We start from the raw sequence: 16,397 nt of genomic DNA on the forward strand, positions 1-16,397 counted from the left end.
GCAGGAACCCCAGAAATCTCTACTTCTAATGGACCCCACAGAAGCACAAAAACAGTCGTGTGGTACAGCTCCGGTTCTTTTGCCGGTTCGCCGCGCGAGTCAGAAATCTTCGACCGTGACAGCCTTCCCCAAACCTGTCGATCTCGTGCGCGTTGTCTCTAGCAGCCACGCGCGAGTGGAAACTCGCGCGTGTGGAGCCGGGCTCCGGCATCGATCCTTTGTGCGTGTCCAGACAAGATTCCAGTGCATGCACTGATCCCACTTCGCCCCCGAGCTTGAGGTACAGCTACACACACATACTGGTTTACTGCAGTCCGGCAGAGGCGTGGTTTTCCGCGTCTACGAGCGCCCGCTTACTCCGCATTGTGAATCCGCATTACGCATGTTCATATGCAGGTGCTTGGAAAGAAGCGCATATGTAAGAGCTTTGCGTGTTTTTCGAGTTTGTTTTTGCTGTCTCAACTCCAGAATCCATCACGGATGTGTATTTTTCCACGGACGCTGCTGCATACGCGAAGAGTGACACAACAAACGGAATTTCAAATTGGCTCTCCAAGACGATTGGCGTCTCCCGCAGGAGAAACGGCTTACGGCATTCTCGCTTCGCGGCAGTTCCTAGGAAAGAGAAACAAATAGCGTGGAAGACCTCCTTAATCGGACCCACGGCATATGCAAAATCTTCCATTAAAAGCGGGAAAGCCGCAGTGTCAGTAGCAACAATTCAGCGTGAATTTTCTCGCTTCAACGCATGCTCTCGCGCCTTTTCGAACCTGTGTCCACCCCAAAAGAGTCTGTCATATAGAGCTCGGCGCTCGGCTTATAGTCGGAGACACGGGCCTATACGTGGAGCGAACAGTCGCTCTGTCGAGCTCTCCCCCCCCACAGTGTCTCTCGATCCCCGTTTTCTCGTTTTTCCCCACCTTGAGCTTGTGGCGGCTTCCTTTTCCCCGCCTCCTGGTTGCCGCCTTTCTCGCGCGTTTCCGCGGACCTTTGCGCGTCTGCCTGGTTCGTTGCTCGTCCCCATTCTCTCCTTTTTTCTCGTCGTCCTCTCTCCGTCATTTCTCGTTTTCCGTGTGCGCGCGGAGCGGAGAGGCTCAGTGTACCTGCTGTTTGGTGCTGCTTTCGCTGTCGATTTTCGCGACTTTCCCCCGGCGCGTCCCCGTTTTCTCGCGGACCTTTTCGCCCCCGTCGCTCTTTCTGTTTCTGCACCATGGCACCGAAGAAATCCGCCAAAGCGGCCGCCGGCGAAGAAGGCGAGGCCGCTGCTCAGGGAACGGGGCTGGGACCGGCGACTCGCGATGGCGAAATCGTGTTTGGCGTCGCTCACATCTACGCCTCGTTCAACGACACATTCATCCACGTCACAGACCTGAGCGGGAGAGAAACGCTGGTTCGCGTCACCGGCGGCATGAAAGTGAAGGCTGACCGCGACGAAAGCTCGCCGTACGCTGCGATGATGGCGGCCGCCGACGTCGCCGCCAGATGCAAGGAACTCGGCATCTCTGCAGTCCACGTCAAAGTCCGCGCGGCCGGAGGCACCCGCAGCAAGACGCCCGGCCCCGGCGCACAGAGCGCACTCAGGTGAGCAGCAGAAACAAATTTGCAGGCGAAAAGGAACGCCGGGAGCGACGAGGGAAAGGGGAGCACAGAGGCGACAGGCGAATCTCGTGGAAAGCGTCTGGGACTGCCGAGAGAAACAGCCGCGCGCTCTGGACAGGCGGAGAAACCTGCTCGTGGTCTCGCCGACCGCGCGGGTGAAGGATCGTGTGCAAAAAGACGCATACAGACACTCTGTCAAAGAGAATAGTCATGCATATATGTATATATATGGTTGTATGCATATACGCTTCTCGACACATGCACGCTTGCGTTGCTCAGGTGTACCGGGGGGATCTCTTGTGTATATGTAGATCCAAGACTTCCCACAGTCGTGGAGAGATATACTTTCCCAGTAGCGAATAAGAGAGACACGACGCCATCCTTTAAGAGTCGGCTAGACGTTCTTTTTCTTCTGGTCACCGGTCCCCGTCAAATGAGACTTCCGCGTAGCAGCCTCTCTCGGACACAGTGGCTCTTTCTCTCCACACCAGGAGGCGTTTCCGTATCTGCGTTCTCTCGCTTTTTGTTGGAGTGCTGTGTCGCTGTCTCCGGTGAACGCGTCATCCCTCCGAGCACGACCACCGCCTTGTGTCTCCCACCGGCCTTTCCAGAGTGTGACGCTTGCTATTGTCTTCAAGTGCAAACGGCTCGTGACTTTCGCGAGTCTCTGCAACAAACGTGTCATCCAGAACCCGTGTGCATGCATTCCCCTCTGTATTTACGGGCATGTGCACACGTGTTGATGCGGGACTGTAGAATTATGTGTCATTTCAGCATGTGCTTGGGGGTAGCTTCGTCTCATGCCAGCGCCGAGGCGCCTCTCCGGGTTTCCGTTCTCGTTGCCGTTCTGTTCTCCTCTGCCTCAGATGCACGCGCTCGTTCTTCTTGGGCACCCCGCCCACATAGGCGCCCTGTGTTTTCAGTTTTCTTCTCGCCGTCGCTGTCGAGTTTTAAAGAAAGGGGACTTCCCCCCCGTCCCTTGCCGTATATTTCTTTTTTCTCGCTACGCCGTCTCTTCTCGGTTGACTACCATTCGTCGGGCACGGGTGTGAGAGGCGTCGTTCCTCGTTGCTCTCGCGTGCGCGCCGGTGTTTTTCGTCACTTTGGTCTCTTCCTGTATTGCTTGTCCTTTGGTGTTTTCCGTTTGCATGCAGAGCTCTGGCGCGTTCCGGCATGCGCATCGGCCGCATCGAGGACGTGACTCCCATCCCCACAGACTCCACGAGGAGAAAGTCTGGGCGCCGCGGTCGCCGACTTTAGAGGACGCGCCTGCTTGTTCTCTCTTGTCTGTTTTCTTTCGTTTCCGAGAGAAAACGCCGTCCGGGGAGAGACGGGCGAGAGAGAGGAGTCAGATGGCCTCTGGTCTTGCTGCACTTTTCTTCTGTGTCTGGGGCGAGAGGGGGTGCGCGCAGGAAAGCGAAACTTTTTGCTGAGTGCCTGTGTGTTGTCTCGAGAACGATGAAGGAGAGCGGCGCAAAGGCCGCGCGTAGGTCTCTGGAGAGCTGAAGAGAAACGGAAGAGTTGGAGGGGAGTGGCGGAAGTTCCCTCGCGTGTTCTCTCGACTGGTTTGCTTGGGAGAGTCACGTGCAAGAGAGACGCAACAAATGCTCTTTGTTCCAGCGATGCCAGAGGCCGTAGCGTTGTCTCGGCGACGACTCTCCGACACAAAAACTCCGTGTGAACACGAATTCAAAAAAACACGGCGCATTTGCAGCGCAGGGATCTGTCTTTCCGCCGTGCGCAGCAGCCACCGAAGCGAATTGGACGTAGATTCCTTTCGTGGGCGGGGGCGAGTCAACTCGGAGGCTCCAAATGGAGGTTGATACGGTAGCAGTCGTGCGTAGACTTGAACAGAACGAGGCAGAGAACGTAGCCAGGAAGGGAGTAGGCAACAGGCGAGGCACACGGACAGGAAAGGGAAACGCATCGAGAATGGGAACTCCAGAAGAAGTGTTGACGGTCTCTGGGAAGATCGCTGACATGCCCATGGACACGCTGAGGCGCGCGCCTTTGTAGGTGCTCTGCGCCTACGAGTATATTCGCGACTTCCCACGGCTGCATTGAGAGCGGCAGCAACATCCAGAATCTCCGAACGCAACTGCTAGGCATTTACGATACGTGGTTCTGTCGAGGGGGTCCGTGACACAGCTTTGTGCGCCGAGAGAGAACGGCATTGGAGAGGTACTTTTTCCCTGCACTCGAGCATCCCCCGCTAACTGAGACGTGTTTCGGGTAGCGGAGCAGCCTGCAACTCGTTTCCATCGGCCTCTGGATTTAACACCATCAGACTAGTACTTAATGGAGGGTCAAGGTGGATCAGGCAGCCTCTGGATCTTCTCATTCTGGACTGCCATGACTCCATCTTGCCCACCAAACGCTTTGCACGCAACACACACTCGCGCGTTGCGTCGTGAAAGAGTTGGGGAACAGATCCTAAGTACGGAACGTTCTCTTCAGAGTTCGCGCGAATGTGGCTGGCACCGCCAAATACAAGTTGTTCCGAAAACAGGGTGACAAACCCATACACGAGAGCACATATATTGGATAGGCGTGGACATATGCGCGATAATCGGTACAACCATCAACGCCGTGGGAGTATAGGACCAGCCTTTCGTTCTGATGATCTGCATTTCGAGTCACAAACGACAAGGTCGTCACTATAGCGTGAGCAAAGGCCTTGACTAAGCTGCGTTCGGTGTCTGCCGCTCGGTCACGTTCACAGCATGAAGCGTGCAACATTTCCCGCATAGTCGATAAACGGCCGACAAAGGAAGACGTAGAAAATGACAGCGCTGACACCACCATTAAGCACCAGAGCCGCTGCTTCATTCGCGAGATCTTCTCGCTCTCCGATGTTTTTTCCAGACCACAGGTTGACCCAGCAGTCGAGGCTAAACAAACATCGAAACGGCTCGCAAAACGGATTCACGCGCTGCAGGTTTCCTCGCGGTTTGCTATGCCGATTGTCGCCCAACCCTTCAGCTGTGTCCGCACTTCCGGCTCTCCGCTCAAGGACCGTAGAGTCCGTTTTCATGCGCATTTCGCCTGTTCGCCCCAGTCTCTGCTTCACACACCCCCCTCCTGAAGCCTCCACGGTGTCCGTACACCCCGCTAACTCGTCGCCTGACCCCGCCGGACGTTCCTGTTTGTCTCGTTCCCCGCCGTCTTCCTGGCCTGTTTGAAACCGGGACCGCGATCGCGAAGGAAACCGCTCATGCAAGACGAAGAGAACCAGCAGAAATTGAAAGTACCGTGGCTCAATGAGACTGGACGGCACGAGAGCGAGACAACAGCAGACCAGATACGTGCAGAGGCACGCGGAGGTGTAGAATGATCTCTGGCAACCGCTCCCGCACAACCCAAACGAATGCGGCGCTGTACAGAGCTCCGCCGACGTCTGACCTCCGCAGCAAAGCGCAATCCCTGTAACGGAGGCGCCTTGTCGCCTCCCCCCGTCGAACTCGGTTTCCTCCCCGTCTCGCCCTCCTGCCTGCCCCGCACCGTTTCCTCCGTCGGACGCCCTCGTTTCCCTGCGTCCTCGCTGCCTTTGAGGGAGGATCCACGCCGGCAACGGAGGCGCGACGAGAGAAGACGGCACGTCCCCGCAAACAAGGAAGAGCGAGGCCACGAGCGGGCCGAGAATCCACCGAAAGGATGGCAACCGAAAGAGATAGCGCCAAAGATAAAAGACAAAGTGTCGGTTGTCACTGAGAACGAAAGGATGCGCAAAGGCGCCTAAACCTGCCGCCACGCTGAAACAAAGAAAACACGTGAAAAAACGGGTAAAACGGAACGGACCATCGCAGTCTGCTGGGGCCGCGCGAGAAGCCCTCAAACCGTTCTTCCGAAGCGGCGCGTGCCTAGGGCATACGGCGTCTAGCTCCCTGGCTTCGCCCCCGTCTTTCAGCTTGCCTGCCTTCACTCGTGTTTCTCCGTTACCTGCATTTCCTGCCTTCGCAGGTCCCTTGCTGCTCGGCTTCTCGGAGGGGAACACCGACAGCCCGAGCGGAATCAGAGAGAATGGAGATTTGGCGAAGAAAACCGACTTCGCCAGAGAGACCACGACGCGTAAGGCAGACAGCAAGGAGGCTGGACTCGCCGCAGTTGCAACGAACAGCGCGGCGTACAGCAGCGAAGCTGTATGTACACTCGGCGAGTGGTAGGCGTGATGGCCCACCGCTACACGGCCGCCGTTAGAAACGACAAAAAAGAAGAAGGCGATGAGCGGGAGAGCCAGAGGGAGGGAGACATCCACAAGCGTGCGAGGCGATAGGAAGAAGACGATGACGGCCTTCACGTTTTCCCATGTCAACACAGACACAGGACCGAAAAGAGCCTGTCTCTGAAGCGCGGGACCCCGGCAAAGTCCACGCTGTGCCTTTTCCTCCACCGCTTTAGTCTTCTCGTCCTTGTCTCTGGCCGCACTGACACCACGCGGAGTCCTTCCTTTCCCTGAGAAGTGACGCTGAGTTCCTTGCATGCGTGTTTGCTTCTCCTGGGGCTCTCGAGCAGACGCCGGGCGGCAGGCCAGTGCAGCGAGGAACGCAAAGAGACAGGCGCCCCCGCTCCACACAATCGCCGTCTGAAAAGCACGAGGACACGAGAAGGCACACTCGCTGAAATCGCTGTTTCTCGGACGGAAAGGTGCGTTTCGCTAGGTTTAGAGGAACTTTTCTCGCGTGCGGGCGTTTGGGTCGTTCACCTCGTCCTGTGCATCGAAGGTTCTCCCCTTTTTCGCTGTGTCTGTAGATCCAGTGGAAGGCTCGTTCTATCGACTGTAGTCAACACATCGTGTCGGTCCGCATACCCCGGCAAGGGCATGCGCCCAAACCTTCCTGTTTTCGCGCAGGGTTCCACAGAAGGGAGAAAACCAGCTGATCCAGGTGAGAAAAGGGTACCGACGGAGCACGACGGTCTTGCCTGTTCGCCCCTTTCCTTTCCACTTGCGCGTTCCCCGTCCTGCTCATCAACAGCCTCTCCTTTCTGCATCTCGCCTCTTCGTTCTGTCGCGTCTGACCTGTCTGACGAAGAAGGCGAGGCTGCCGGCTGCAGCGAGGCCCCAGAGGTGCGCGCAAGTGAGGAGTTGGTGGTACGCGAAGAGGAGAAGCATCACGGAGAGGCAGTCCGTGTAGAAGAGGAAATTGAAGAAGTAAAACGTGGGCAAGAGAGCGATGCGGGCGACTCGCAGGTGGAGCAACAGCGCTCTCCTCGAGGGCCGTGGGGTGCGGCGCTCCGCACTCTCAGAACGGGAGGCGTGGCTTCCAGAAGCAAAGAACCCTGCTGGAGACTCGACGCCGTGGGAGAAACTGCCTGCAGTTCCTCGCTCTCCCTCGTCTTCCTGGCCGTTACTCGCTCTAGGGGATGTCTCCAGCCGTTGGGTTTCGCGGCTGGGTTCGCACGCTGCTGGCGTCTCTCGGCGCTCCTTCCGAGGCTGCTCCTGCGAGAAGTGCATGCGGAGGGCGAGGTTCCAGAGAAGAAGAAGCGTGAGAGGCGAGACGAAGAGCGCACCAAAGGCTCGGAGAGAGAACCGACGGCAGAGAAACGGAAGGTCGCGTGCCTCGTCTCTTGCGCCGTCTTCGCTGCGTGGCTCTTCGTTCTCTTCTCGTCGAGCTCGCGTCTTGGCGCGTGCATGCGAGGAAGGCGGGAAGTGCTTGGAAAGGAGCGAGGCGGGGAAAGAGAGGACGGTCGAGAGCGAGCGCGCAAGAAGCGCAGAAGCCCAGTAGAGGCCGGGGGGGGTGGAGATGTCGGGATGGTAGAAATCCGGAGGAAAGGCCTCGCAGTATCGCTGCGCCTGAGGAATGTGGAACTCCTGCAAGAGACAGAAACCGAGAGGCAACGCATCGACGCAACGCATGTGTCACGGTCGTTAAACCCGCCGAGTTTTCTGCCTCTCGCTTGTTCTCAAACGTGCGCACACGACCAGGGAGAGTTACGTACTCTCTCACTCTGCTGCACGGCCTCTCTCGCGAGTTTCTCACAGACGTGCATCTAAGTCGAGGCCACGACTTGCTTTATGCGGGGGTGACCCCCGCTCGCCTTTTTTGCACGCGAGAAAACCAGAGAAAACCGAGCGACCCGACTCCCAGATGCGGAGATGCAGACTCGAGAAAGCAAGTCACGGCATGCACCACACGTAGCCGTAAGGGCAGAAAGAGAAAAAGAGAATCCAGGAGAAGAGGGGGAACGACGAAGGGGAGCCGCGAGGCCAGAACAAGATTCGCGGCCAGTTGTCCCTGGACGCGCCGTACCTCGTCCATGTACGGTTCGCGGACAGTGCGGTCTACAACGACGAGAAGAACGGCATTGAGAGAGAGAAATGCGAGGATGAGAAAGAGCGGCGTGTCGCGTTTTCTGCCCCCAGGCGCCAAGTCCGGGGCCTTGTCTGGGGCGACTCCAGGCCGGTTGGGGCGATGGACAGATGCCGCCATGATGGAAGACACCACTCCCTGCGGACGGAACTCGAGGGAAAAAACTTTGGATTTTTCCTCCCCACGCGTCCTCGCTCCCCTCGTGTAGCCTTGCGTGCTAGTCGGGGAACATTCTTCGAGGGTTTTGATTCTTCCCGCGGGGCGTTTTTCTTCTCTCGCCGTTGCACACCTAGCGCGTGCTCAGCTGTCCGTGTCTTGGTACGCGCAGTCTTCTGTGCGCTCTGGGGAAATCCGTCCAAAAAAGATGAACCGGATGAACCGGGAGGCGGTTTCTCCACAGGAGTCAGAGGAGAGAAAGGTATTGGCGGGGGGAAGGGGAAGCAAACGAAGAAAAAACTGGAACGAGGACTCCCGGAAGATGAGCCGTCCTAAATCGATGCACACTTTTGCCACCAAGAGAACCGCGCTCTGGCGGCTCGCGGCTCTCCTCGAAAAAGGCGGAAGCAGATACACACAACAGAGATGCTTCCACAGAGAAGAAACGAAGAGCCAGCAGACAAGGGATAAAAACGAAACGGCCGTGAGTTGCGAAACCCACTGAAATGTGGATGCGGGCGAAGCGCCGCCACAGCGCTCCGCTCGAAGGGATCGAGAGAAAAGGAGAAATCGATTTCCCCGCGTTTCCCCCTGTGATTTCTGAACGCGGCTCTCTCTCCCTTCTCCCAGCCGCTGTTTTGGAGCTCGCCAGAAGTTACGAAAAGAACCTCCCGCAGGCGGCAACGGCGAGAAAAACGAGCCTCGCGTGTGTGTCTCGTGCAAGTCACCTCGCGGGCGAACAAAAAAGTGGGAGCACGCGGACACCGCGATTGGCACATCTCTGTCCGTTAAAAAGACTTAGGCTCCGGGTCTTCCACGCGGCAAAGACGAGGACAACATACAGTCCTGCGCATATAGAGGTAAATGCATATATATATATATATATGCATATATATGCATTTAAATTTGTATACGGCCGTGCATACGCCTCTTCAGTCTGCGGCGCAAAAATGATGCCTGGCGGGTTGCACTGGTCGAGGCACCAGCAGGACAGGTAGCGGACGTTTTTGGCTGCTTCCAGAATGTGGAAGTGGATGTGTGATGATCTTTCGTCTTGCCTGTTTGATGTTCCGTGGAAGGCAGTGCAGCAAGGCATTTGGAGGAGCGGCTCCAAAACTCGTCTCGACGTTTCGCGAATGACCAATCCGTACAAAAGAAACAACGTCGCCGCTCTCGTACGAGTGTGTCTTTCTCTTTTTGAGTCCCGTGGGAGTCCCGTTATCAGGTCTTTACCAATGCGACAGCTTCACTCGCACGCTTACGCAGGCACCCCACTGGAAACTCCCGCAGAACGCGCTTGGCAAACGCGCGCGCACAGACCACAAAACGTGGCTGCACGACTCACGTCACCGCTCTTTGGCGACGGACGGAGTTCCGGTTTGCTCGGCAATGCTTAGTTGGAGTCTCGACTTCACGATCCACATGCACTCTGACGAGAGCCTTCTCGCAGCCTGGCGCGCGGAACGCGACACCCGAAGCGCAGAGGCGACGGAGCAAGTGGAAGGCACGGATTTGGAAACGGGATGTCTCTCCTCTGCGGGGATTCCACCCTTTTCCCTTCTCGTCTCGACCCGCGCTCGCGTCTTCGCAGACGCCTCTCTAGATCGGTGGTACAGAAGATCCAACCTAACGCTGAGTTAAATGCTACAAAGTTGAACTGTGTAAACATCGCGTTGTTCTATATCGCAAACCCTTACACAGTTAGGGTTTTTGACGCATTTGCCGTGACGTAAGAAAAGTTGCCGCAGAAGGAGGCAGGCACGAGTTCGTCTACGTGGGGAGAACTGGGTGGCCCATGTAAAGAGGCTCTGGACTTCAGTTTGCAGAGCGTTTCCAATCGGAGTTCAGAGAGAGGTTCCTGTGCGCCCGAACCCGTGTCTTGTTTCACGTTGAACGGCCAGGTGTACACTCCCTTGACGCACGAAATACGTCTACTCACGCGGAAACCACATCGGTCGACACATCTTTCTGATGGTCACGAAAAGCACAAGAGAACTTTTGGATCCGGTACACAAAGACAATCAAGATCTAAACCAGCAGTCCAACGCGTAGTGTATACTCCCTAGAAAACGGTCTCCTTCCAATGCTCAGGCAGGACGTAACACCAGGCGCCCCACTCTCAGGATTCACAGAGCTGTCGGTTCCGGGTGGTCTTCGATTTGAGGAACAACGGCAACGCTTTTGAGACGTCGCGAAACGTCTCCCGTTCAATCGACACCAAAAAGCCGTACACACTTTCCTGTGCGCGCATACACCTATTTACGGCTACTGCGAAAAACGCTGTGGTGAAGGCGCGCGGGTGTTGAGCTCGGCTGAAACGTTCGACTCCGACGCCTGCCTTGCTAGGAGCTGTGCGTTCGGAGTCACCTGTTCTAACTACTCAGTTTCCGACACCATTTTCGCGCGAGGTTCCGACCTATACGCCAATCTGACCCATCCAGAGTTTCTCCGCCCGTGCGCTCGGGGTTTTCACTCGGCCCCGAGAGTCGCGTGTGTCCCGTGGGATTCGGCAACCTGCAGCCGTTCACGAGAGCGCCCGCACCCCGTCGAGAGAAAAATATGAGTGAAAAAGAACCCCGGAAGGCCCCAGGGAACGAAAAAGGAGGGAACAAAGCGCAAACGGCGGTGGCGGGAAGCGTAAAGGAATGGGTTTCGAAGGTAAGGCAAACAGCCAAGACGTTAAGTCAACGCCACACGCCGCCTGTCCGTCTTTCGTTTCATCCCCCCCTTATTTCCAGCGTGACAACCCAAAAGGCAAGACGCCAGAAGATTCTCTCGCCTCCTGTGCTCGCTTCATGGACGCAGGAATGCTAAAAAACCCGGAAAAAGGAAGTTTCAACAGAGCGACAGGACCTAGCAAGACTCGTCGAGTTCTTTCTTTGCATGCCGCGCAGACTTTTTGAGATCAAAGGGAAAGGACACGGGATCCTCCCGGAGACCGACAAGGTCAACGGAGACGTGGCGAGTGAACTTGTCTTGAGCCTCCTGGTGTGGCAGCTTCGCCTTGGACGCTGAAAAAACAGAAAACGGCAAGGCCAAGGTGGACAGACACCGAAGGGGAGCGACACCACCGAGCACGTCTTTCGAACGTGGACGCCCGTCAAGCAGAAAGAAGGGAGAAAGTCTCTCTCGTGCCGAAAACCAAAAGGAAACGTTTCAAAGCGAGAGAGAACAAACCAAGACGGATCTTTGTTAAGAGACAGAAGAAAGGAAGGACTTGTTCACAGTGTGTGTATCGCCTTAGTTCTTCTGTGAAAGGCTCCTCTGAGCTCATCCACCCCCCGTCGGGAAGAACCCGCGAAGGTTTCGAGGTTCTCCGCTAATCTGCTTGAGCTCGTTTTCGGCGTCTTCCTCTCCTCGACGCTTCCTCTCCTCGACGCTCTGCTGCAAATCTGTCGCTCCCCCCTGCCGTGTGTGCTTCCTTTTCATGTCCCTCGCCGTTCAGCCCTTCGCGAGAGAGAGAAGTGTGTAGGTGCCGCATGTTTCTCGGTTTTTCTGCTTTGCTTTGCTTGCCCCGATCTTTCCTTCCTCCCATTCTGTAACTCAACGCGTCGGTGCTTGCTTCGTGGTCTTCGTCCCCCCTCGCTGCTGGTCTGTGTTAGCCTGCGTCTCTTCCCTTCGCCGGCTGCCACTTTCGTTGCCTTTTGTTTCGCCATCCCCGGCCTTTTTCGCTCACCTTTAAACGCCTCGCGAATCTCCGGAACGAGTTTCTCCAGAGCCACGACCTCCTCCATCGAAAACGCCTCCAGCAGACTAGCGACGAGACGAGCAACGCATGCGCACAAAGCGAGACACACCACAAACGGAGGCCGCGCACAGGAGTTTAAAAAAAGAGAGACAGCACTCGAGGACCCGGGACAGCGAGGAAACACGAGGCAAAGGACGCGCGGAGACAAAACAACGAGAGGGTCATAGGGAGACACTAGGGCACGAGAGAGGGACAAGAGAGACACAGAAAGCAGAGGTGGAGAGGAAAAAAGAGGAGAGCGACGCGTTTGAACAGGAACGACAGGCAGCAAGGCACACACGCGTGAGGCGATTGCACCGTGGAAGCACGCGGAAAAGAAGCGTCAGAAAAGACGCGTAGGAAGACACCGCAAGTCCTCTCTCTCTGGGCAACTCTAAGAGAGGACAAGAAGAGGAACGGAACGAGGAAAAACAGGGAAACTCACTGGTGAGAATGGACCGTAGCAAAAGCCAAACAGGGTGTATGCGTCCTTTTGATGGCACCTGAAAAAAACAAATTGCGCGTCACTTCACTGCGTTCACTGTGGCAAGACCTCTCTCTCTCTCTTTGTCTTCTTCACTACCCCCGCTGCAGATTCCAGCGCGTTGTCCCTTCTTCTCCGTTGTTCGTGAGTTGCTCCAAGAAAACACACGCGCGGGGCTGAAGACTCGAACCCTTGCCCGGTTCGATACACGCAACGAGCGAAAAATAAAGTACCTCGACATTCCTCGTATGTTTCGTCCCCGTCTTCCTGCCGAGACGGGGGGAAGGAAGACCGACCTCGAGCGCGCCTCAGAAGGCGGGGCGATTCCCCCTGCGTTTCCTCCTTCCTTTCTTTTCCTCTCAACCTCTTCTCTCGTGTTTTTTTCCGCTCCTCGAACCTCGTTCACCCCCCTCTTCTTTCCTTCGGTGTTCCCGTCCCTTCTCTCTTGTCGCGCAGCCCTTTTCTCGATCTTCCGCCTCATCTATTTCCCGTCTTTTCTTTCCCGATCCGTTCTTCTTCGTCCCGTCTCTTCTCTCCTGCCTCTCCCTCATCTTTTTCTGAGCTGTGTGTGTGTACTCGCGGGCATCTCCTCTAGCCTTCTCATTCCTCTCTCGCGGCTCTTCTCTCCTTTTGTGAGTCTCCGCTCTTTAGATCTTCTCACTCTCAACGGCCTGGCTCCAAGGAAGTTTCCCGTCGAAACGCGTCAACGTCGCTCTTCTGTTCCTCTCGAGCCGCTTTCTGTGACGCTCGGGCAGCAACCGTGGATCGAGGCGGTCGATGTATCCATTGCAAACGAAGACCAACTTTTCATGGTTTTCGTGCAGCTGCAACCACGCAAAAAGGACAGAAACGCACACCATTCGTTCGGGAATCAGACAATCCAGTGACAGAGAGAGAGAGGGAGAGACAGAGACAGACGGGGCGCAGAAGCGATTTAGGAATGCAGTGTTGGATACCCGTCAATGTGGGAGAAGTTGACACATAACGCCCCGCCTGGCCTTCCGCGTTTCCAAGAAGAATCATGTAGACATACATGCAATACATACATGGAAATTAACAGAAGTGGATATATATATATATATACATATACATATAAATACATATATATATATATATATATATGTATATATATATATACATATATACATATACATATATATGTACATGCATGCAGATGTAATTAGATGCACCTGGGCATACAGGTGGATTGGGCCTAACTGGAGATGTGGCAGAACGTTGGAAGAAATTAGAATGGGGAAAAACACTGCTGTTTTAGGATGGCTGCATGCGAGGCATCGACGGACGACGTCTGTGGAGGCGAGAGAAAGCGGATCTCTCTCTTGTTCGACACTGGGAGATTTCTTTCTCTGGAGACCACACCTTTTGAACTGTCGAACGGTTGCGGGGAGGGTAGTTGATGTGAACCCATCTGCGTCTCCCTCTCTGGCAAAGATCCCAGCGGAAGCCTCGAGTCCTCCAGCCCAAGAAGGCGGGAGTGAGAAAAAACATCTTGTGGAAAAACCGTGAACCGAACGCGTTCTTCTCTGCCGCTCTGCCAGTGCCTGCTCGCCTGATTTACTTTGTCGCCTCCATCTTCTCGCAGACGCTGTTCTTTCTGAGGTTTCCTTTCTCCGGCGCAGTCGCTTCTCGAACGAAAGCCTCAGATCTCTTTGCTATCGTGGAAAGCGCGGAAAGAAAGGGCTAGACGGGAACGGAAACAACGCGGAGGAGACAAAGCGGAAGCGGGAGGAAACCGACAAAACGCCAGAGAGGAGAAAAGGAGAGAGGGGAGAGGGTGAGAAAGAAGCGAAGGAGTGAGGAGAAAGCCGCACGGAGACACAGCAGACCGATGTGACGGGACAATCACAGATTTTTTTCCTTCAGAAGAAGGCGAGCAGCACAAGAAGGGAGATGCACTTCTTCGCTGGGAGAGACGAGAAAGAGGAGACAAAGTCGTCGCGGGGGAGAAAGAAGAGAAAGAGAGGATTCTTTGGAGAGTCTTCTTGACGTCCACAGAGATCCAAAATGCGCAGGTCATGTGTGCAAACCAGCAAAACGACGAGGAAGACGACGGTAGCCACGAGCTCGCACAGAATCCACTTTCATCACACAGACAGAAACGAGGTGAGAGAAGAACAAGGCATCACAGACATGGCTGCTTTCTGCCTGCTCTCTTCTTTTCTGATGAAAACGGCGCAGCGGCGACTTCTGTTCTTCCGCTGTTTTTCTCTGAGAAAAAACGCCTGCATGCAGAGCGGTGAAGGCATCTTTTTTTTGGCATGCGCTGAGGGGAGTTCCGGTTTTTTTCACTCTCTTTCTCGTCAGACCTTTGTTAACTCTGAACTTTTCCACTTCTCACGCGTTTCCCGTCTCCAGCGTCTCTCTAAATGCAGACAGAGGCTGGTGTTGCGCTGTCTGAACACTGGACGCTCGGGAGACAGCTGCGGTGCGTCTTTTTCGCGGTGTTCGCGGCATCTCTCTCTCCTCGCTGACTGGATTCTGTTTTTCTCCTTTGTCCTCGCCTTCTCTGCGCCGCTGGGAAACGTCAATCTCTAATCTCTTGTCCCTATATACATTATATTTCTACGTGAACGTGTATACGATTGCACTTGAATGCATGCGCTTTTTGGATTTGGTCAACAGAAGATTTTTTCCTGCATGCACATGGACTTTTGTGTGACCGGTCGTCGCTTGTCGCCTCCCTTCCCCGGGTCTCGCGTAAATTGTCCCTTCACCTTGATCGCTTCATCTCTCCTCGTCTTCCTTCCTGAGAAACGCGCTCGATCTTTCTCTCTCTCCACGTGCACTCGCTCCCCGCGTTTTTGTCATAGGCTGACGCGACTCTCGGCGAGCCGACCCCGGCGTCTGTTCTGGACCGATCTTTTCTCGGCGTTTTGCCTCGCCTTCGCAGACTGTCTACTCGTCTCTGCAGAGCACCATGGGGAAACTGTCGAAAGACAGAAGAGACATCTACTATCGGCGAGCGAAGGAAGAAGGCTACCGCGCCCGCTCCGCCTACAAGCTTCTCCAACTCGACGACGAACTCCACTTCCTCTCTCCTCCGTCTTTGTCCCGTAGTCACAGAGAGGGAAGAAACAAGCAAAGAAAAGAAGCGGGCGACTGGGCAGACGCCAGAGGGGAAACCGACACAGATCCTCGAAACGGAGACGCCGAACGCGAGGCGCCCTCCAGCAGGGAGGAGCGAAGCGGCGATCTCTCTGGCGTCGACCTCAGCAGCGAAGCAGAAAGCGAAGAAGGAGATGAAGACGAGGATGTGTATCCAGTCAGAGCCGTCGATCTTTGCGCGGCGCCCGGGAGCTGGTCACAGGTTCTTCGTCGTCGTTTGTGGGAAAATTACCGTCGAAAGCTCTCCCGCTACGAAAAGCGAACTTCGCGCTTGGCGTCGCAAACGGCTTGCGACGGAACTCAGCCCTCGTCGCCTTCTTCTGTCGCGGAGTCTCTGTCTCCTCCGGCACCGCCGTTGATCGTGGCGGTGGACCTCCAGGAGCTGGCGCCCATCCCGGGTGTCTATACACTGCAGGCAGACATCACGCACGAGTCGACGGTGAAGGCCATTCTGGATTTTTTCGCGCAGCAGCCTGCAGACCTTGTCATCTGCGACGGCGCGCCGGACGTGACGGGCATGCACGACATTGACGAATTCATTCAGGCGCAGCTGCTGTTTGCGGCGCTCAAAGTTGCGTGCAAAGTGCTGAAGCCTGGCGGCGTCTTTGTCTGCAAGACGTTCCGCGGCGAGCAGATTCCTCTGGTGTACCTACAGCTCAAGACGCTCTTCGACGCGGTGCGCTGCTGCAAACCTGCGGCCAGTCGCAACAGTAGCATCGAAGCCTTTCTCGTGTGCAGAGGTTTCCGCCCCGTCCCCGGAGGCCTCGAGGACGAACCGGCGATCTCTGTCGATGTGTCGCTTGGCGACGCCTCCGAAGAAGAACGCGACGTTCAGGGCTGCTTGATTCCCTTCCTGTCCTGTGGAGACCTCGCCGGCTACGACGCAGATAGGAACTACCCGGTCGACGAAAACCACGTCTTTCTCCCGCCCACGCAACCTCCAGTCCATCCGCCGTACGAACAGGCTCTCCAGCTGAAGCGCGGAACAGCCTGATCG

At 55.8% G+C, this 16,397-nt stretch overlaps 4 protein-coding genes across 4 annotated transcripts; 2 read left to right on the forward strand and 2 right to left on the reverse strand.

Annotated features, from left to right (window-relative positions):
- Nucleotides 1-1,210: 1,210 nt before the first annotated feature.
- Nucleotides 1,211-2,859, forward strand: NCLIV_024250 (hypothetical protein; the record flags this gene model as incomplete). Its single annotated transcript, XM_003882620.1, has 2 exons — nucleotides 1,211-1,581; nucleotides 2,754-2,859. The coding sequence occupies 2 exons, from the start codon at nucleotides 1,211-1,213 to the stop codon at nucleotides 2,857-2,859; spliced, it is 477 nt and encodes a 158-aa protein (XP_003882669.1).
- A 1,456-nt stretch (nucleotides 2,860-4,315) lies between these two features.
- NCLIV_024260 (conserved hypothetical protein) lies at nucleotides 4,316-8,027 on the reverse strand (the record flags this gene model as incomplete). Its single annotated transcript, XM_003882621.1, has 4 exons — nucleotides 4,316-4,773; nucleotides 5,398-6,181; nucleotides 6,617-7,408; nucleotides 7,848-8,027. 4 exons carry the CDS (start codon nucleotides 8,025-8,027, stop codon nucleotides 4,316-4,318), a joined length of 2,214 nt encoding a protein of 737 aa, XP_003882670.1.
- A 2,889-nt stretch (nucleotides 8,028-10,916) lies between these two features.
- Nucleotides 10,917-13,783, reverse strand: NCLIV_024270 (conserved hypothetical protein; the record flags this gene model as incomplete). Its single annotated transcript, XM_003882622.1, has 5 exons — nucleotides 10,917-11,074; nucleotides 11,740-11,816; nucleotides 12,236-12,293; nucleotides 12,936-13,098; nucleotides 13,655-13,783. 5 exons carry the CDS (start codon nucleotides 13,781-13,783, stop codon nucleotides 10,917-10,919), a joined length of 585 nt encoding a protein of 194 aa, XP_003882671.1.
- A 1,429-nt stretch (nucleotides 13,784-15,212) lies between these two features.
- NCLIV_024280 (KLLA0F18414p, related) lies at nucleotides 15,213-16,394 on the forward strand (the record flags this gene model as incomplete). Its single annotated transcript, XM_003882623.1, has 1 exon — nucleotides 15,213-16,394. One exon carries the CDS (start codon nucleotides 15,213-15,215, stop codon nucleotides 16,392-16,394), a length of 1,182 nt encoding a protein of 393 aa, XP_003882672.1.
- Nucleotides 16,395-16,397: the final 3 nt, after the last annotated feature.

Source organism: Neospora caninum, chromosome VIIb, assembly GCF_000208865.1.
Source record: "Neospora caninum Liverpool complete genome, chromosome VIIb".
NCBI lineage: Eukaryota > Apicomplexa > Conoidasida > Eucoccidiorida > Sarcocystidae > Neospora > Neospora caninum.